The 20,712-nt window shown below is 45.6% G+C and overlaps 3 protein-coding genes across 6 annotated transcripts; all 3 read right to left on the bottom strand.

Moving 5' to 3' along the window:
• Nucleotides 1–49: 49 nt before the first annotated feature.
• On the bottom strand, nucleotides 50–1,436 carry LSM10 (LSM10, U7 small nuclear RNA associated). Of its 3 annotated transcripts, none has more exons than XM_083810393.1 (2): nucleotides 1,344–1,436; nucleotides 50–642 (listed from the first exon to the last, which is right to left on the bottom strand). In XM_083810393.1, exon 2 carries the CDS (start codon nucleotides 633–635, stop codon nucleotides 264–266), a length of 372 nt encoding a protein of 123 aa, XP_083666519.1. In that variant the 5' UTR covers nucleotides 636–642; nucleotides 1,344–1,436; the 3' UTR covers nucleotides 50–263. The 3 variants fall into 3 exon arrangements, with proteins under 3 accessions (XP_083666519.1, XP_083666518.1, XP_083666517.1); XM_083810392.1 differs by lacking the exon at nucleotides 1,344–1,436 and adding an exon at nucleotides 1,245–1,321 and having other exon boundaries at nucleotides 50–728; XM_083810391.1 differs by lacking the exon at nucleotides 1,344–1,436 and adding an exon at nucleotides 1,245–1,321.
• OSCP1 (organic solute carrier partner 1) lies at nucleotides 1,430–12,607 on the bottom strand. Of its 2 annotated transcripts, XM_083810371.1 has the most exons (11): nucleotides 12,444–12,607; nucleotides 10,635–10,664; nucleotides 7,018–7,172; nucleotides 6,163–6,330; nucleotides 5,528–5,608; nucleotides 4,794–4,897; nucleotides 4,297–4,425; nucleotides 3,676–3,745; nucleotides 2,988–3,127; nucleotides 2,222–2,285; nucleotides 1,430–1,574 (listed from the first exon to the last, which is right to left on the bottom strand). In XM_083810371.1, exons 1-11 carry the CDS (start codon nucleotides 12,553–12,555, stop codon nucleotides 1,458–1,460), a joined length of 1,170 nt encoding a protein of 389 aa, XP_083666497.1. In that variant the 5' UTR covers nucleotides 12,556–12,607; the 3' UTR covers nucleotides 1,430–1,457. The 2 variants fall into 2 exon arrangements, with proteins under 2 accessions (XP_083666497.1, XP_083666498.1); XM_083810372.1 differs by lacking the exon at nucleotides 10,635–10,664 and having other exon boundaries at nucleotides 12,444–12,601.
• Nucleotides 12,608–13,446: 839 nt separating this feature from the next.
• Nucleotides 13,447–20,692, bottom strand: MRPS15 (mitochondrial ribosomal protein S15). Its single transcript, XM_083810373.1, has 8 exons — nucleotides 20,533–20,692; nucleotides 19,101–19,163; nucleotides 18,480–18,555; nucleotides 17,561–17,609; nucleotides 16,693–16,777; nucleotides 15,670–15,728; nucleotides 14,356–14,547; nucleotides 13,447–13,624 (listed from the first exon to the last, which is right to left on the bottom strand). The coding sequence occupies exons 1-8, from the start codon at nucleotides 20,606–20,608 to the stop codon at nucleotides 13,505–13,507; spliced, it is 720 nt and encodes a 239-aa protein (XP_083666499.1). The 5' UTR covers nucleotides 20,609–20,692; the 3' UTR covers nucleotides 13,447–13,504.
• Between the last annotated feature and the right edge of the window lie 20 nt (nucleotides 20,693–20,712).

Raw genomic sequence — 20,712 nt, 5'->3', positions numbered from 1 at the left:
CGGCGAGGCCAGGCCAGGTCATCCCCAAGGAGCACCACGGAGCCGGGCCTTGTGGCCAAAAGGGCTTTGTTTGGGGGCTGGGGACCATCAAGTGCCCAGCACCAGTGCATCAATCACCAATCACCAACATTCGTTACACAGCCTCACACCCCAATTAACGGCTGATCATTAAACAACCTCACACCTCACGGTCCCTGGCCAAGGTGCGGATGTGGTCCCCGTGTCCCTCCACAGCCCCAGGTCCGTGCCGGGCAGCAGGGTGCTCACTTGTGCTTGGCGCGGGGGAACTCCCTGCGGCCCTTGTCGCGGCCGCCGAAGTAGCGGACGCGGTGGATGAGCTCCAGCTGCCGCTCAATGGTGGCCCTGATGTCCACCTGGTCGGGGATGTGGACGTAGCGCACGTTCCTGCCGGTCACGAAGAGCTCGTCCAGGTGGGACTCGGCCCCCCGCCGGTCGGTGAAGGTCACCTCAGCCAGGCGCATGTTCATGAAGGCGTCCACGTTGGTGACGCGCCCCGTGGCCGTGCTCTCGTCGCGGAGGTCCACAGTGGTGACGTGGCCTTGCAGGCCCTGCAGCAGGATGACCAGGCTGTTCTCGGCGATGGTGCGCTCCTTGACCGAGTGGCTGACCTCCATGGCGCGGCTGAGGGGCAGGGAGACGCCGCACTGTGCCCCACCAGCACCCAAGGGCTCTGGGACAGGGCACCTGCCCCAAGCCACCAGCACGTGCTGTGGTGCAGCCCTGGGTTCAAGTCACCCTCCTCGCCTTGCACACTTGTGCACGCACAAGCCTGGCACGCTAACCTGCACCTTGACCCTCTCCCACCACCCTCTTGCACTCCCCCCTGCCCACCACCCCTTGCACACGTGGGTGCTCGCCGCCTCCTCCCCTTGCACACCCACCTGCACGCTACCCATCTCCAACCAGCCATGCACACCCCCTGCCCCCTTCCCACTCGAGTCCCCCTGTGCCCCCCTCCCACTCGCACCCCCTGTGCCCACTCTTCCCACTCGCCCCCCTCGCCCCCCCCATGCCCCCTTCCCACTCGCGTCCCCTGTACCCCCTCCCACTAGCATCCCGTGCCCCCTTTCCCCTTACACCCCCCCTCCCCTTGTACCCTCCCGTTCCCCCTTCCCTCTCGCTCCCAGTCGCCCCTTTACCCTCGCCCCCCGTGTCCCCTTGCACCCCCCCATGTCCCCTTCCCACTCGCACCCCCCCGTTCCCCCTCCCTCCCCCCCACTCACCCCCACGCCGCCCCCGGCCGCTCCCGCTCCGCGTGCGCCCCCCCCGTGCTCGGCGCCTCCTCCCCGCGCCCTCCTCCCCTCCCTCCGTCCCTCCCTCACCTCCCCGCGGCGGCCCCGCGTCCCCCCCGCAGGAAGGCGCAGCCCCAGCCCCGTCCCCGCCCCGCAGCGTGGCTCGGAGGCAGGGCTGGAAAGAGCGCGTTTAATGCGCGCCGCTCACAGCCCGTCCATCAGCGCCAGCAGGTCCTCGCCTTTGCCCGAGCTCGCCGGGCTCGACTCCGCCACCTCCAGCTCGCCCGCGATGCGGGCCAGCTCCGCCCGGAGCCCCGGGTCCTGCGCGGGGACACGGGTCGGGAACTGCTCGCCAGCCTCACGGGGTGGTGGCTCGCTCTAACGGGCTGGGGGCTGAGGTCTCGTAGCGAGCAGTGATCACAGAATCACAGCATCATTAGGGTTGGAAAAGCCCTCCAACATCACCTGGTCCAACCGCCCCCTACCACCCCCATCACCCACTAACCACGTCCCCAAGCCCCACGTCCAACCTCTCCTTGAACACCCCCAGGGACGGGGACTCCACCACCTCCCTGGGCAACCCGTCCCAACGCCTGACCGCTCTTTCTGAGGAGAAATGTCTCCTCATTTCCAGCCTGAACCTCCCCTGGCACAACTTGAGGCCATTCCCTCTGGTCCTATCCCTGGTTACCTGTGAGAAGAGGCCGACCCCAGCTCCCCACACCTCCCTTTCAGGCGGTTGTAGCAAGCAACAAGGTCTCCCCTGAGCCTCTGCTTCTCCAGACTAAACAACCCCAATTAGCAAATCCACAGGCTTAGCAGAAAATACTGCCATCACTGATTTATAAGCTTAACCAAAATAAATAATAATTAAAAAAAAAGTATTTCTTTAAAGTTACTATGATGGGCAAAAGTAATTACTTAGCAAGGAGAGAATGAGTCAAAGATGTGAAACGCACTGTACGTACCTGAGTGGCTTGTATGTTAACAACCTTGTAAGATAACTCCTCTGGTCTCGTCAGTGCTGCCTGTCTTGATTAAAAATATGAAGAGTGCTTAACCCCACGATGACATACAAGGGATAAACAGAGTAATGAGCTTCCTATAGATGTGAAGTTTATACAGCATTCCTATTTCTGCTAAGGAAATTCATATACTGATCCCAGTCTTGAAACTTATCCCTGCTTTGGATTTTTTATACTAACTGTAGAACAGTGGGACTAACTTTGTAGTTGGGAATAAAAGCAGACAAATGCATTCTGCAGGAACCACGTAACAGAACTCTCACTACCCTTATGCTCCCTGCCAGAAGGAGGCTGCAGTGTTTGTGCCCATCAGGCTTATCGCCTCCAACCAGTTCAGATACATAACTTATCTCTGAAATGAGCATCTGGGGGAGAGGAGAGCTAAAGGGATGCGTCTGTTCTGTGGGACAGAACCTAAGCCCAGATCGTCACCTGCTGGTGACTGACTTTCTCATGTGAAGACAGTGCAAGACCCTGCTTTACAGGAGATGCACTAGTAACAAATCACTCTCTCCTTCCTGATAGTCTTAAAAATGGCCACACAAACTGTTCCTCTTTTGTTCCTGCAGGGACTATCTGGACCAGGATAAGAAAATACTGAAAAAATTGGTGTTCTGTCCCTGAAGCTGTCAAGGGCCAGCCTCAGTCTCCAGGACTGTCCACATGGCACTTAATCACAAACCCCAGACGAAAAACAGCTTGAGCATACTCTTCCTCCTCGTCTGTTGTGAATAAATTCAGTCGAAATCCTGTCTCACTGCCACCAGGTTTCTTGATATCCAGACCTCCCAAGAGCCTGGCCAAAAAGTTCAGTTCTTCTTTAGCAAGAGGGTTAGGGGCCACATTCTCCTGCGGAAAACAGAAATGGGTTCAGCGGTCAGACTACCAGGAAAACTAGGGCTAAAATCATTTGTGTGTCCTGGTATTACATAAATGTTCTTCAGAGTGTCATATATACATTTCTGTATTGTTAGTGTTACAGATTGCACAGGTAAGTCATAAATATCAGTTACATATTTAAAATGTTTGCTTGAATATACAGACCTAGGACAAGATAGTTTTCCAGCTAAATTGGTGGCTGAGAAATCAGTAAAATCAGCTTCCTGTTTTCGGAAGAAAATAAAATAGGAAGTAACATTTCAGTACACCACCGCATAAGCCTGTGCGTAAAATTCTTTAGGAAAACATTCTCACGGCCTAGTTCAAAAGGGGCCAGGGAGAACTGCTGAGGCCTAGAGAGGAACAAGTAAACAGGTTTCCCTGAAGTTATCCTGTAAGCGTAGACTGAAAAGATAGTTACTGTTTACTTGAGAAAGGAGGCGAGCAAAAGAGAAGATAGCACAGACTTCTGCTGAGGTCACGAATTTAACCAGTGACAGAATCAGAAGGACACTAACCTTCGCATGGGATGCCAAGTTTTTGGATGATCCTGACATGTGTGTCTCTACTGGCCGACTAACACTGTACCTAGAGAAAAAAAACACACAAGGAAAAGCAACCTGTTACTTGTATGTGATGCAAAAACAGAAGGGAGCAGTACAGGACCTAAATTTTTTTCAGAATATTTTTCTGAAGACTCTAAATTACAGAAATGAGAAGTTACGGGTCAGTTTTATGGAGTATTATAGCATTAAAACATATAAGTGACAAAACTGTATGAAAGAACATTACTGTCTCTTATTCTGAGAATGAAAAAATTATCTAAGTCAAACGTGAAGGAAAAAAAGGATTTCTTGAATGCTGTTAAATTTAAATTACATTTCACAGAATATGCAGTACCAGATGAAAACGCTCTGTAAAGCTCTACTGTAGACATGAATCAAACTTTTGCTCTTTTCCACAGCTCTTTTGAACACATTTATCCACACACGTTTTGTATCAGGTAATCGCTTTGTAAAGCAGTCAAGCTGATAACAGCCAAAGAGGTAAAAATAAACAAGACCAAAGATGTGCTTCTGAACAAATCCATAATCATCAGTGTTTACTACATGTTTCTATGTAGGACAAAAACGACTTACATATTTGTTCCAAGTTTGAGGACTCTGTCTCCATAGAGATCAAAAGACCCTTCCCTTTGTGGAGTAATGTAATTTCCATCAGTGGTGAACTCGGTTCTTTTAACTTCATCTCCATTACGATTATAAATCCTTAAAAACAAGCCATCATTGAAACATGTTTAATAGTTCTATTACTGATGTTCAGTACTGACTTCCTTTGCTTACTGTACAAGTAACACTATTCTGTATGCTGGTAAGTGCCTATTTTAGAGAATAAATGACTAATAGCTGACTTACTGGAGTAGGGAATGCCAGAAACATGCTTAGCGTTTCATTGCCAAGTGACTTAAACCCAAATCTTGCCATATAAATGACACTTACTGGAGGTTCAGCTCTCCATGCAACATGAGTGACAGTCTAAGCATGATTCCCATTAGACCTCTGGGAGTAATAGTTCTTTCTGAGCAGCCATACATGCAAGGCACTGCAAACAGTATAAGCAGGGGTTCAGAATTCACCTGATGAGTCCTGGAACTTCTGTACCCCATGGAACAGGGCCTGAGATTGGCAGCACAAAGCGACCATTAGAGTTTTGCACTTTATCCTTCAGAAAGATAGAGACCTGCAAAAGAATATCCCGTCCTCTAGAAAATCAGTTAAATATCTTCTGATCTGAGTTCTCTGAAGTCTGACCTTGCAGCCTTCCTGCTTAGATTAGGATCGGTTTCCTAGAGATTTTGATGTACATAAACATTCTGATACGGAGGATGGGCACACTGATGAAACATCAAAAAAAAAAAAAAAGCGTACTCTTTATGCACTTGAGTATGATCAATTTATTTACAGAACATCAAGGCCCATAGCCTCAAGCTTGAGGTTCTCAGTTTCATATCAAGCTTCTACTAAAAATAAAAACCTATTTATCTACTAGCAGATATTCTTTCAGATTTGTGAAACTTGAAACTAATGAAAACCTGAATCAGGAGTTACTCTATATAGTCACCTCTGAAATAAACAGGTAATCATGGGTAATTTTTTTCCAGAATATTTTAGAATTATTGGGTGTTACTGTAGTAGATGCGCTCAGTTTGTTAAATTTTGAAGACTGAAATTACAAGCACATCAAGATGACTAAAAAGCATGAGTAACAAAACCCAACTCTTTATCATGAATTTATTACATAATACATTCATATTCTAACCACAGTCAAACCTCCTTCTGTTCTTACTGTCTACTTGTATTGGATTCTTACCCTTATGTGCATGTCCTGAAAAAAAAGGAGGAGTGTTTGCCTGATCAGCTGAAATTCACCAGCAGACAGACAGCCATACACCTGAAACCGAAAAAACACAGGAAGACTTTGTAAGAGTACCATGCCCCATCAAGTTAAAGGTGGAAACAAGCCTATCAGAATACTGCTGGCCAAAGCTAGTACATGTGTGGCAGAGGAAGAGGAAAATAATTACGGGGAGCTGCTGATCAGCATCAGTAGTTGTTATCAGGGACTAAGAGCCTGATTTAATTTCTGCTGAAGTCAGTGGAGACTTTGATCAGGCTGAATAAGCAACGTACTGATTTAAAGGGGGCAAGCATGAAAAATTTATGTTGTAAACAACTCCATCTCCAGAAGTCCCTGGGAACCATTTCAAGACTTCCCAGAACTTTCAACATTTTAAGGAAAGATCCCTTTCAGTGGGATCCTCCTGTTCTTTGTACAAAGAATTACAGCAGTTACATGAGCAAAAGTTCTCTGAGGCTAAGAACTCATCAAGCTCCACGCTTGATGTGCCACTTCCTGATGCAGTATTTAGTCTCTAAGATCAGCTTGAAAGAGGAAAAAAACCTTCAAACAAGAGCGCGTTCCACCATTTTTCTAGGGACTCTTACTTCGATCAGCTGTCGAAAAGTTTCATCCACCTGGTTCAGAATGCCAGGGGAATCGCGAATGAAATCCTTGATTGCATCCAGGTGATTGAACGTGACCAGCAGAATGTCTTTGGGCCGAGGACACAGCAGGACTTGGTATTTGAAAGCCATAGTCATAAGGTCATACAGCTGCAAAATAACAAGGGAGAAATTTGGGTTCCATCACAACACAGACAGCAACACCACTTAGATAATTTCATGTGGGTTTTAGATGCTTTTTTTTTTTTCTTTTAGCACCTGCCTGCAGGTAAGGAGAACCATTTCAGCTTTGTTTCCTACGAAAATAAGACTTCTAAAATCACAGTCATCCCTCCTGCTGGCCTCTCAGACTACTGACAATTTCAACAACATTGACACCAGGGTAGAGGTCTCACAGGTAGTCAAGTTCCTATAATTATTATTATCATTATTTTCCAGAAAATTGACCACTGGATATACTGTTGGCAGGTAAAAATTCTTATACCTGCAACTGCAAAATAATGAGCATCAATACAGAAATATATATATATATACAAAAATATATTTACACAACATATGTATAGGCTTTTAATATATATATAAACATTCTTATAAAGAACGCTTCCTGAACCTTTTAAACTCAAACTTTAATTAAACACAAAACCAAGTATTTCTGCTTAAGGTGATGAATTATCTGGTACTACCATGGATTTCTCCAAAGTTTTCTTGGCTTAAAGCCATTTTTACAAAGAAACAAATGGAAAGAGGTCTGTTACAAAATGCTTCAAAATTAGAGTAACTTGTGAAGAGCAGCATTAAAGTGCAGCACAGTCAGGACCAGACAGATTGTCTTTTTACCTTATCCATGCTTGCCTGGTTCAGCCTCATGATTGAAGCATGAGCTAGCCGGTCATACACCGTTCTCAGAGCCTTCTTGGAGTAGAGTTCCTGTGGTTTAAACAGCTCTTCCATAAATTTTTTATTGAACATGGTTGTGATGATGTCATTCATAACTGTAAAGACAGAGAGCCTCGGTTGTTTGCCTCACAAACACAGCGTTCGCCTAATTCATTCCACACGTGGACACCGACAGCTGTGAGGGCTCACAGAACGCTTACCTGTAAAAACCAGGTACGTAGCCACAAAAGGAAAAGCAAGGAAGAGCACTTCGTCATTTTGACATTTTCTCAATGCCACATTGGTCTCAGCAAGCAGCATGTTCCTGCTGGCTGTCCCCAGAGGCAGAAATGTGTTTGAGCTGCAGACAACAAACTTTGTTTTCCAACGGGAATAACGCTGGTTTTGTTGCCTTGTTTTTGCAGCAATGGCTAGCACTTTCCCCTTTTAAAATAATTCTGTTTACAGGCTACTCTGACAGGTATTATCTATAAAAGCTACAGTTCTGCTTCCTAAGAAGACTGTTTTGCATCAGTCTGCATTTTTTTTTTTAAATAAATAAACCATAGCTATCGGTTCTCTTTTTAGCCTTTGACACTATTTTTTCCTTCTAAACAGAAGCTCCTGACTGATTCAAAGCTCCCTGAAGTACTTGTGTGAAACGGATTAGGACTGACAAGTATTTAAGGAAGCATTTATAACAGTGGGGTCTGTGGCAAGGCCATCCAGGGCTCTTAACACAATAACCTCTGAGGATATTAGAGCAGCCCAAAGGCTGAGAACTCTAAACTTCCTGACTAGTGCTTCATTTTTAAGCGTTAATTTAGGCATGGAATTGTTACATAACCTACTCGAGAATACCTGGAGACCAGGAATACTGAATATAAGGGTTATGCTCTGGTTAACAAGCTTTGAATGCAAAGAAGATAGAAAACATCTTTGTCTCAAGCAGACACCTTCGCTTTCCTGCTGGATTTGATACTTTTATCATACACCTGATACAGAGTTATCGTAATTTTTTTTTCCTATCCAAAAATGTTGAAAAAAATGTCAATTTCAATTTACAGGGATAATTGTACAAGCATGAATTTCCCTAAGCAGATGACTGTTACTGAAGCTTGTAATGAGAGCTAACTCTTATAGATTAGAAAAATCTCAAGGGAAGGGGAAAAAAAAAAAGAAAGAAAAGTTGATGTTCCAGTCACTTCATCTTTTCTTGGATGATTAATGCCTGGGGAATGTTGCTAGGTGTGTAACAGATGCTGAGCACTTGGACGCTGGCAGCTGTTTTCTGGAAGGCAAGTGCCTTCTGAAGCGATTCTCTCCTCTTGTTTAAAGCTGATGCTGACAGGTTTTCTCCTGTACGTGTTACGGTGGGGTACGCATTTCAGCATCCCTTGCACTGTAACGTAACACAGCTCACTTTCTTGTTTTAAGTACTCCAACCAACAGAGATGGGCCTCCCCTCAGCTCAGCTTCTGAGCAGCACGGATTACAAATACACCTCACTACAAATGGAAAAAAAAATCCCTCCTCTTCCACCCTTTTCAAATAAACTGTCCATAAAACAACCCCTACTTGCAGTCTTAGGCAAAAATCCTCACTTTTTTTCAGTGGAGAAAATCAAACACAACGTATTAGCATAAATTTGATTTTGCAAGTAATCAGTTGTGACAAAAATAAGAACTTTTGTCTTATACTGCTATCACAAAAAGTATTTTTAAGTTGTCCACATGTTGTCTGTACAAAGGCTTCTCCTCCATCTTAAGAGAGTCTCTAATAACCAAAACTGTCAGGAGACAATACCACTGTACGCAGACAGTAGCTGGTAGATATTCATAATGAAATCATGATCTACGTTAACCACACACCAAGCCTTACATAAATTATCATCCAGAATTAAAACCTCCTGTATTGGCTATGAAAAGAACTGAGAAAGACAAAAAAAAAAATCAAGGTAAAGGCCAAATCTCACAAGGTACACTTGATAATGACAGAGCAAAGATCTCAGAGCCCAGGTAGTCCCTGAGAACATACTTACACCGTCCTCACAATGGAAAATAACAAAGGAAGGAGTGTTAGCTCAGGGATAATGGCACGCCAAGCAACATAGCATAAAAGCAGTTTAGCAGAGAGGGATTTCATCAACTGGGAAGGGGAGAGGGATACCAAGTATAGACAATGCGATGACAAAAGAGAAGCCAAGGATTTACGGTGGTTTTGGCCTGCATGTGTCATGTCACCGGTGACATACACATTTCAACGCCTAGCGCGCTGTAACGGAACATGGCTCATATGCATGACATGAGACTTCACGTCTGGGTTGTGCTCATGCTTCTCCAAGTACATTCAAGGCAGCGAAGGGAACTTTATGAGTTCATAGGTTCATTGTTCATAAGGTCAAAAGCAGGCAAACCTAGTTGTCTGGCTTTATCAGCAGCAACAGACTGGCGGCTGCTCTTTGGTAACTTTTCAGAGATCGTCCTAAGAGCAGCGCTCACAAAGTTGTCTTTTCTCACAAGGAGAAGTTGATTGGTCAACACAAGACCTGTCTCTGTGCCTTTACCATCTGAATATGATAAAGCAGGATTTTATAAAACTTATCTCCATTTAGGGTGTGATAAAAGAGAGGAGAAATGTGGAATCTTCTATGCTTCTGAGATATTAAATGCTGGAAAAAACAAATTATTGGAAACAGCACCTAATGGTAGCAAAAAAGCAGCAAACTCCAGGGTATCACATTGGTAAACATTCAAAACCTACAAATGACTTATTTTGAAAAAAGGAAATCATAATCCTGATCTCTCTTGAAAAAGGCCTGCTTAAAGAGACACTGGAAGTTCTACTCATGTCCGCCTAGCAGAAAAAAGTGATAGTTTAAGAGATTTATTTTCTCATCCAGCTACTTACTGTACCCCTGTTCTGGAGGCTACCATTTCAAGGCAGAGCCCAGGAGGAAATCACGCTCTCACCTTAGCTCTCCACTGCAAAACCTCAGCTCAAACCCACCTTCAGCGATAATTTAAGTCAAGGTGAGTTTGTCTGGAGTGTGGGAACCTGCTCCTTTGTGATCAGTCTGCTGCAAGGGTGGCAAACCACTAGCAGGGGTGGATAAGCAGCTAGGATGCAAATGTCTGGAGTTACCCATCAAAACCCTGAATGGTAAATTAGAAGTTATCACAGAGAAATGCACTGTACATAATATTCCTGCCTTTAAGCAGAAAAAAAAAATCACAATGCTTGCGTAATTATATGCTTGCATTGCTAGATGTTAGCAAAATCCAAACATCATTCTGGTTAGAAAGACCGCTATGAGAAAAATTTATGGTCTATTTATAGATATTGCCTTGATTAAATTAACGAAGAGGCTACTTTTGAAGCCACTAGATTTTGAGATATTGCCTATTTTTGTAAGATCTATAGTTAAAGTGCTTTTTAACAGGTGAAAAATATTATTCAACCTTGACACCATCACTAGAGGGCTGCAGGAACAGCATACAGTGTGTTCACGTACAACGAGCCTCATGTGTGCATGTAGTGGTGTTCGTCTACTGCATGCAGCTAGAAGGTTACAGTACCTCGTTTCCTGTCCACATCTGTCCATTCATCTACACGAAGCATATAAAACAAAAACATCAGTTCAAGAAGTAAGAACAAGAGTTTCAAGAATAAAAGAAATAAAGAAAAAAAAAATCTAACTAATGGACTTGGATTTTTCTCATCAGCAATCTGTGCTTACCAAGAAAGAACTCTTCTGTTACTTGACATCTTTCACTTTCAATTAATACACAAAAGATGAAACCTTGCCCTCCCCTTGGAAAAAAACCTGTTGCTTCAATGGAGCTAAAATTTTACCCTTGATTTTACCCTTAGCGTGTTTTGCATTTAGCTTGGATTTTTTTCAGCTGTTTTTTTGCACTTATAAATGAACAATATTTTGGTGAACAGTTTTAAGCATCAGCAACACCTCAGTGAAGACCGCACCACATCTCAGTAAAATTAAAGCCCATTTTTTTTAGAAAGACAGAAATAGATGCATGGATAAACTGGTACAGATCTAATTCAACCGCTCAGATATTCCACTGTACATAACTAAATGTAGTTTAAGCTATAAACTGAGAACTGTACGAACAGCAGCAGGGAAATAAACTCACGGCAGATCACTGAAGACAAATACGAATAATTAAAAATTGTATTGCTGCAAGGAAACCTTTGGTATTGCTTCAAAGTTCTTATTCTGGTTGCAAAGAAATCTGGTCATCCCGAAACATTTCAGGGCCTGTATTGAGATGCTCAGATCCTGAGCTACTGCGATTCCAAAAGCACGTGTCTGCAGCACTAACTTGCAACGCAAGTATAGAAATACTGAAATCTGTTCCAGTTTCTGTGTTATCTGTGTGCATTTCACAAATACCTGCAAGCAGTCATTACAACAGAAACTTCATGAAAGTAGTTTAACTCAAATGGCTTTATTTTAAGAGAAGAAAACCACACAGGACTCATTCCTGTGGCAGAGCAATGAAACTTGTAAGGAAACCACTTCCCCAGGGCTTCTTTCAGTGGCAGGCACTGCGATGTTCTATTACTTTTCAAGCATCCTTCCAGTAACATCATGACAGGTATATCTGCATTAATTCCTGTATTATTAAGAGAATCATTACCAAAAAACTGACCGCATGCTTGCACACTATTAAGGAACCACAGATCTCTTTGATGGAGCACTGAAAGCGATGATACTTTGGGAGAAGCCTGCGAAGCCCTGAGCAATGCTCCACCTACAGCAGTGTGGCTCCTTGCTGATTACCTCTAGCACCCGGCCTCTTCTCGAGCATGTCCAGAGAAGGGCTACGAGGCTGGTGAGGGGTCTGGAGCACAAGTCCTGTGAGGAGCGGCTGAGGGAACGGGGGGCGTTTGGTCTGGACAAGAGGAGGCTCAGGGCAGACCTCATTGCTCTCTGCAGCTGCCTGAAAGGGAGCTGTGGGGAGCTGGGGGTCGGCCTCTTCTCACAGGTAACCAGGGATAGGACCAGAGGGAATGGCCTCAGGTTGTGCCAGGGGAGGTTCAGGCTGGAAATGAGGAGACATTTCTCCTCAGAAAGAGCGGTCAGGCGTTGGGACGGGTTGCCCAGGGAGGTGGTGGAGTCCCCGTCCCTGGGGATGTTCAAGGAGAGGTTGGACGTGGGGCTTTGGGGCATGGTTAGTGGGTGATGGTGGTAGGGGGCCGTTGGGCCAGGTGATCCTGGAGCTCTTTTCCAACCCTAATGACCCTAGGACCGTATGGGATCCCCTCACACCCTGCCCCTCGCAGCTCCGTCCTCACAAAGCCGGACACGGGGCTCCGGAAAGGGTCTCCGCGTTGCCGACCCCCCGGCCCCAGCCCCGGCTCACCTTTGCGGGCCTTCTCTCCGGGGATGCTCTGGGCGCGGAGCCGCTGGTCCAGGATGTAGAGCATCTCGCCGCCCAGGTTGAGGAACAGCAGCGGCAGCGCCCGGCCCGACATGGCGCCCGCTCCCCCCCCACAGCCGCCGCCGCCGCCAGGCAACGGCCGGGCCAATGGCGTGGCGCCGTGTTGGCATGTCCCCCCCCGCCACGGTGTGATACCACGACTTAAAAACTAATTAAATTGTAATAACTGATTAATTGTAGTCATTTCCTCGCCAAATTTAAGTCTTTGTGACGGGATTAAAAATCATCTTGCCTCAGTTCAGCACGCAGGCAACCCCGGCACGCGTCCACGCGACAGCTGAGGGGAACTCGGGGCTGTTTTATCGAACGCTGCCAGCGGGCGCCACTTTACTCGTAATTACTTAGTTTAATAACCATCAATGGCATTTTTTAAATAACATCACTGAGTTCCAGAGTGATACTGAGGGATGGCTACCAAAGGACGAATGCAAATACCCAAGTCAGCTGGGAAATGACAGACTTGATTATTAGTATGGTTTCTACAGCTGTAGAGTTCAGAATCAACCTGCATTTGATTGTGAGGAGGAATGGCTTTTTGAGTCAGTGTCAGAGCTGCTTTATTTCCAAATAAGGCGCATTTCTCCTCATTCCCTCCTCTCATTTCCATTACATGTAGTGAATCCCCTGCTGAATTCTGCCGAGCAGCTGCTCCAATGCTGTTTGACAGTGCAATTCTGCAGGCTCACCAGGTAATGAGAGGAGACAGACACTACTCAAAGGTGCTTTCACTTGAAGACATCACTGCCTTTCCCTGCCAAAGGCATGCTGATAAAGCCCCCAGTGCTCCTCTCAGCACAGCACAGACTGCTCAGGACACAGTCCAAGGAAGCAGCCTTAAACTTCTAAAACACTTAAACCGCTTACTGCACTTTTTGGGTACTCACACGGCGCAGATCACGCATGCACTTAAGCAAAGTTGACATGCCTTTTGGTAGTTGTTTATTTTTGGAGAGACTGGCTGTTATCACAAACCCAATGTGCAGCTACACAGCTGTCCCTTTGCTCTGCACCTGCTTCTCTTTTGCAGCTCTGGCTTTTGCTTGCCACTCTCTCCTCTTCTTTAGCCTTTCTGGTGCTTTCAGCTTCCGCACCTCCTGAAAAACCTGCAGGAGGAGCATAAGCAGGTGAGAGAAGGGGAAAGACAAAGCTGTCTGCTGCTGATTACAACCATTCTGCCACTGCTGCTCAATGCGACACACAGCATGGATCTGATGAGTGTCTGCAACGGAGGCCAGAAGGCATGCAATGTATTTCAGTGAGATCAGCTCCTTCCCCTTTCTTCCTCCAGGACTCCAAGCAGCCTATGTTCTAGGGTACCGCTTTCTGATACTCGGTTACAGCTATCCAGTCTTTTACTTATAATTTAATTGGATTGAGATTTAATATTTATAGACTGACGGCACTGTCTGACTTTGATTCTGGTCAGTTACAGCAATACATTTAGTGCAAATGAGAGGAGCCAGTGGCCATACCCGCATTTCTGTTCTAAAATTGCCATTAAACTTAATAGTCTTGCATATTAGTTCCCCATATCAGGCTTGGAAGAAAAGCTGTTTAGAATCATGCATTTCTGAGCAAACTAGCAGCTCAACTTGAAGTTCTTAAACACAGTACTCCCTCAGTCAGTACACACTTCACTGCCCACGGCCTAACTGCCCTTTGTGGGGTTCTTTGTCAAGCTTGTTTTGTTCTACAGTTGTCATCATGTCCTCAAATTCAAAACACAGATTTACAGGACTCTTACGTATCAGCCCTTTCTGTCTTAATTGTGCCCTCTATGAAGAGATTTTTTTCTACTCCAGTTACATAGCTTTTGCTCTGGTTTGCTCCACACCTTGATACAAAATGCCTTCTTAACAGCCCAGCGCTTGGTGACCCTTCGGGAGTAGGCAGGGGGTAGTGCATACTGGATATTCAGCTGCTTGCAGGTGTTTTCAAAGGCATCGTAGCGGACACGGCGAAGATATGTAAGTAGTTTCTTCCGGCGATCCACAGCCATCAGCATGAGACGACGGTTACTTTTATCCTGTAAAGGACTTAATGTTCACTAGATTGCAGAAGATTGTACTTCCATTCCAATAAATTACTTAAACCAAATTATGGCTAAAAGGAAACAATCAGGTTAAGGACAGTATCTTAGAACAATTTTTCTTACGAGATATCACAAGAACATTAGATCACTACTAGAAGATCTGGGAAGACTTAATTTACTTTCCACTGAAATTGCCTTCTCCAAGCTGCAACGGCTTGGAGGCAAAGATTGTGGGAGAAGTCTACTGGCTAAAAACTCTGCTTCCTCTCAAATGTATGCTTCCGTGTTATTTCTGGAACTATTTATTTTTGCTTTTCCAGAATTTAAATGTAAAGATAAAATCTGACTTGGCTCTATTTCACAGTTTGAGTTGTTCTTTGGAAGAGAATATGCACAGCTTGATCCATGCCATTCAGGGCAATCTCATGGAAGAAATCACTCTATCCTTTACAAGCAATTTGTCTAAAACCAGGCTTGAGCCAAGTAATTTCAAAAGGTCTTTTCTGCTGTACATTTGGTACAATTTCTGCATTCTTTAAACTGAATTCCGTTCTGTTTTACCCTTCAAGCTTTTACGATTAGCTAACACTTATGAACTTTTTTTAAACACAGTTGATTAATCCACTTCCCACTGTGTTAGGAATCTTCAGTAGATCTTGTTCAGAAAATTAAAGTTGTGATGTTTTCAGTTTGGGCTTGAACCCAAGCAGCTTTAGGTCATTATGACATTAGCACAGTCCTGTCCACTACTATTTTTAAAGGCAGAACAGACGGAGAATACAGCTCAAGTGACCACGCTAGTTATGTTGAACACTAAGCAAGAGAACTGTATCTGCAACAAAAACAATTTAGCTAAACTCCATTGAAAGGTATCTGCTCAGGCATTCCCAACAATCCAGTAACAAAAATAAAACACATTCCACATTTCAGTGGGTGAGAATGTAGCTGCAACTGAGCCAGCAGTTTCCCAGATCGACAACAAGGAACAGTTACTATTTTATAAACCACCTTAGCAAAGCCGTAATCCCCAGAATCAAAACCCCTTTGTTCTCAACTCAGAAAACAACCTGAACAGCTGTTGTCTCAGATGCATGGGCTCAGATTACTGACAGTTACCTTGGGATGCTTCTGAAGATGCTCCTCGTAAGTGCGTATCTTGGCAGTCAATATAGCAGCTATAAAGGACAGACATAAGAAGCCATGAGAGAGCAGAAGCTTTCCAGGGTGAGATGGTATCATTTGCATTTCCTTCAAATTGCCAGTTGCAGACTGCTGTTCTTATGTGTACCCACTGCACCACAGCAAATATTATTGCACAGTAAATGGTAAACAAAACACAAAATATAACCTACATTAACCCAAGCAAGAACTATTACTATAATGAAGCTGCCTGATTAGAGGTTAATATTTTAACAACTGATCACATGAATTTATTTGTAAGGCCTCTTGCCTTGCTGAATTACTGGTGAATTTACATTCATTTCATCTCCCTTGGTTTAAGCTTTGGAGGAACAGACACAATTTAAGAGCTTTTCCTAACAGCTGCAACCAGCTTTCAAGGTTTTCAAATTTTGGAAACAGCTCTGGTGGCAGCCTGAGAAACTGAAGGCCTTTTTTAATGATAGCAGAGAACATCTTGGTCAATGGCAGTACAGCCTTCATCTCTGCACTGTCCCTACACCATGCTTCAGACAGAACTTGCCTATGCAGAGGGAAATTTGGCTTCCAGGGCTGAATCTAGTATTTCATTTCAGTAATGGATGCTGTGCAATGGTTCATGTCATGTAAGCATTTCAAGCAGAATAATGCACATGCAGCCTTTAGAGGGCGGATATCGAGTAGCAATTTGGAAAGTATCCTTGCAGACACTTGTAATAAATATAACTGGAATGGAGTCAACTGTGCCCCTACATTTCTGGTATTTCACATTTCTTTCACCAAAAGTGAGCTGAGCCTTCCTCAGCAAATCTATTGTAAGTACCCAGTGCATACCGCAGGCTACCTGCCTCTCAGGTGCTCTCCTGAAAGAGATTTTCCTAACCGATACAGGAAACTTGAAGTGTTAGGGTGGGAATAGCTGAATAAAGGCAAAGTGAACTATTATCTGCCAACAATATCCTTCTGCTTCTTTTAACATACTTTGCACCTCAAAGGAGCCATTGTCATCGGGAGACCTCCTGACCTTCTCTACCAGCTGCTGTGTCTTTATCTTCAGTTTCTCCTTCTGTGGACAACAAAAGAGCTTGTCACTTCCTGAGGAACACTGCAGGTCTGAGACACCCCAGATCTCTTCCCAAATGCCCAGATAAAGGCTTTGTAACTTTACTTGATATCCCTCGCAAAAGGTGTAGGTAGTGCTACAAAAAAGGGCCGTACTGCACGTAGGACAGTGCTCAGAGTACAGCAAGGAAGGAGCACAAAAGATCTCAACAACAGTGATTCCGCTTTCTGCTAAGAGTCCAGGCGCATCCTTCTTCCCAAAATAACAAAAGGGTGTTGAAGAGGTCCTGGCACTCTCATGAGCAGAAGAAACAGAACCAAAGCAGGTCTCACACGGCAGTAGCCTTCACTTTTTGCATCTTTTTAAGCTTAGGTGGGAGGCATCAAGAAACAGTAAAATCTTTGTGATGCCGTTCTGATTTGCTTACTTGTTTTCTGGGCATACAAAAAATAAAAGTCATTTGAAGAACACCTGCTGCCCAGTGTACTACTTCTGTAATACAGCCCAACCATCAGCAATAACGCAGCACAGCTGCATCTCCTCCTGTGCTCATGGAATACTTTATTATCCGATTTTAATATGCAATTATTATCATAAAGAAGACTCCATAATAAATTTTAAGAGCACGGAAGACTTATCATCCTCATGTATTTAATAGCCCCAGATCTGCATACACCAAGCAACATTTAAAACAAAAGTAAATGTAGAGCATTTAATAATATAGGTAAGTTACACAAATGTGTTTGACAAACCATCTAGTTTTTATGCATGTAAAATGACACTAACCTGGCTTGCCATTTCCAGAGACAATAATCTTTTTACTACGTCATCAACGCTGTAAGGAGATTGCAGATTAGTTTATAAGCTTAGAAACCGAGTATATTTAACAACAGGAATGAAGCTAGGTTTTCAGAACACATTAACTTTCCTCAAATTTATTCTGCAGGTTTACAGTGACTCTCCTCCCCTCCTAAACCTGTCAGCCACGAGCTATTTCTGTATTCCAAAGAAAAATAATGGCTGAAAATCACAGAAGCATCAAGCTTCTGTAGGAAGCACTGTATGAATCATTTCAAATTATGCTAAAGTCTTATCAGTTCCAAAAACAACAATGCATGCAAACTGAGTGCTAAAGGTTAACCACCAGGTAAGTAGCCAAGGACAAAATAATTACTTTTAAGATCTGCTCCTTCAAAGATTTGTGAAAGTCTCAGTTACGCCACTGGGGGCTCTCCATGCACCGCACATGAAGGGTTCTGGAATCAAAGCATAAAAATGCAGAACTCCAGGCCCAGATATCAGAAGTAGCCTCTCACTTTGAGTTGTTTAATTGTATACTCTTTAACACCTGTTTTCAAGACAGGCATGGATTATTTCTAAGAAGACTATTTTTATCATGTCAAGATTATTTCTTTTTCTATGGATGTAGACAAAGCCCACAGAAGATGCGGACAAAGAGCACTTCTGAGAAACATGCTCAGTGTTTCTTACATTAATTAAACAGAAACCTAACAAAGTCACAAACAGTGATGGCTTCTGCAAATTCAACTTACAAAATAACTTTGCCATTTTTGTGCTGAATCGTGTACCTGTGACCACAGAACATTCATTATTGAGCAGGTGACATGTTCTACAGACGGTGGTTATATGAATGGAAGATACAAAGCTCTCAAAAGATTAGCCATGCCTTTTTGCTGTATCATACCTATTTATTATCGGGACATTGGCATACTCTTTCTTCATCGCTGTTGGAGGAAGATCATCCAAATGGCTGGGGATGTCTACAAGGGAAAGATGAACATTTGAGGAACAGCAGTAAAAGTCGGAGCTCTGAACATGCTGCAAACTAGATCAGAGGAAACAGGTTGCAAAGAAAAGAGACTGGATGCCCCAAATAATGATGAACTTAAGAGACCATGCTGAGATGACAGGAGTCGACAGCACTCCGGATTTACAACATGGTATACAGCCCACTGAGAGCAGTGATCTCCTGCTAATGACAACTGTTAATTTGTCCCACATTCGTGAACTGTTGGATTCTCCAAGTAACTTTTAAGCTTGCAAGGAACTACTTGCAGAACCACAAAAACATTGACAAAGGGACCTTATGAAGTTTCTAGTCCAATCTCCCCTGTGAAGTGTGACTGTTGCCATTTCTTTGTCTAACACAGCCTTGAAAGCCTCTGGGGACAGATATGCCACAGCCTCGCTGTGAAGTGCAGTCCCACACTGCTCTGCCTTTCCACTGAATCCTCTGAAACTCTGAAACACCAATAGCACCAACAGTAAAATATTTTGCCAGTTTCTCCCATCAATCCTGCCATACCTCTTATCTTTCTTCTCACAGGTCTGGCGTAACATCTTGCTGGCTGAATAAAGGCACTGCAAACTAGATGAAAAAAAAACCACAAAGATTTATTAGATTGTTTGTACTTTTCTACCTGCGTACTCATTAAATACTGCCCAGTCTGTACTAGAAAACAAGTCAGAGTATGTAGACTCCAAGGTGATTTGTGGCCAGCTTAGGTCTTTTGTCCCACAGACAGCGTGGAACAGTTTCAGCGTGGTCCTCACACTGGTGCTAAAACAAACGGGTGAAGCCATGCCAACTCCAATGAAAAAAAGAACAGGGCTAGCAGGAAGAGATCACAAGCACTTGGCCTGCTGCTAAACACAATGCAGGGTTCCCCAGCTGAACTGTGTTCATTTAAAGGGTTCAAATGGATTATTTAATGCAAATAATTTCATGTGCAAGTTAGATGGGCTGCTCTGAACTATGCCAGTGGCAGAGAGACAACAGCAAAAACCTTTGACCGGCACACCTTGGTACAGACAAGAATATTCCTCAGCGTTCTGAGACTGTTCAAGAAATAACTCTTCCAACTGCCCTTCCAGGGCCACAATGTTGGAATCAACACCTGCTTGAGATTATTCACCTCTGCTTCAAGCATGCTTTCAAGTACAGGCTTCCCCAGTCCTGCCTACAAACGGAGTTTGCTGAGCAGCAAGCTAGCTAAACTCTGCAGCTGGGAGGCACCAGACCCGTACCCTGGCTCGCAGGACACGTGCTAAGTGCAGAGCAGATCTCTCCATGGCTCAGTTAGCCCTCTCGTGTGGGCTGTGCGGTAGTAGCATGCACAGAAAGAACGTCAGAGGTGCGACCTGTGCCTTGGATCAGCTCAGGGCTGGTTCTGTGCACCCAGCAGCCACGCAGACGTGCTGTGCCCGAGGGACCCTTGGTGTTGGGGCTCGGACCCTTGGTGTCGGGGCCACCCAAGCTGCTTCAGCAGAGCCCCGAGGTGCTCGGGGCAGCCCTGCCAGCCGTCCCCAGCCCACCTCACCCTCGAGCCCCAGAACCCCTCGCCCACCCCAGCCCCCTCAGCCCCAGCACGCAGGAGGCCGCCCAGCCCCACTCACCCCACCCGCAGCCCCACGCTCACCCCATGCCGCCCGCCCCCGGCCCCCTCACGCCTTGAGGACCCCCCGGGCCCTCCCCGCCTCCCCCGCAGCACCCGCAGCCCCTGTCCCCTCCTCGGGGCCACCCAGCCCCGTGCCCCCCGGGGGCCACCTCTGCCACTCGGGGGCCACCTCTGCCCCTCAGGGACCACCCCTGCGCCCGGGGGCTCCCTGTCTCCACCAGAACCCCCCCGGGCCGCTGCCCACCCCGAGCCTCCCTCACCCTCCCGTCCTCCCCTCCGCTTCCTCCCCCCTCTCCCGGCTCCCTCCCCAGGCCGTCCCGCACCCCCGCGCCCCCTCACCGGCCCCTGCCCCTCGATGGCCGCCCCCCAGGACGGCGGAGGCCGCCCCCGCCAGGCCGCGGCCCAGCGCCAGCATCGCCCTCCTCTCCTCACGGGCCCGCCGCCGTGGGCGCCGCCATCTTGCCCAGGCGCCGCAGCCGAGCGATCGCCGAGCGCATCGATGGGCGCGGCCCCGCTGTG

Source organism: Anser anser (assembly GCF_964211835.1).
Source record: "Anser anser genome assembly, chromosome: 24".
NCBI lineage: Eukaryota > Metazoa > Chordata > Aves > Anseriformes > Anatidae > Anser > Anser anser.
This window is presented reverse-complemented; position numbering and strand designations above follow the sequence as displayed.

What these genes read in the sequence shown, in the direction of transcription:
- LSM10 (XM_083810393.1), bottom strand. Translation starts at nt 635, where the DNA reads ATGGAGGTCAGCCACTCGGTCAAGGAGCGCACCATCGCCGAGAACAGC.
- OSCP1 (XM_083810371.1), bottom strand. Translation starts at nt 12,555, where the DNA reads ATGTCGGGCCGGGCGCTGCCGCTGCTGTTCCTCAACCTGGGCGGCGAG. An exon ending in ACCAGGCAAGCATGGATAAG is followed by an intron (nt 6,331 to 7,017) that starts GTAAAAAGACAA and finishes GTTATTTTGCAG; the next exon opens with CTGTATGACCTTATGACTAT. An exon ending in ACTTGGCATCCCATGCGAAG is followed by an intron (nt 3,128 to 3,675) that starts GTTAGTGTCCTT and finishes TGTTTTCCGCAG; the next exon opens with GAGAATGTGGCCCCTAACCC.
- MRPS15 (XM_083810373.1), bottom strand. Translation starts at nt 20,608, where the DNA reads ATGCTGGCGCTGGGCCGCGGCCTGGCGGGGGCGGCCTCCGCCGTCCTG. An exon ending in ATCTTCAGAAGCATCCCAAG is followed by an intron (nt 14,548 to 15,669) that starts GTAACTGTCAGT and finishes AGTCCTTTACAG; the next exon opens with GATAAAAGTAACCGTCGTCT. An exon ending in AGAAGGCATTTTGTATCAAG is followed by an intron (nt 13,625 to 14,355) that starts GTGTGGAGCAAA and finishes CTCCTCCTGCAG; the next exon opens with GTTTTTCAGGAGGTGCGGAA.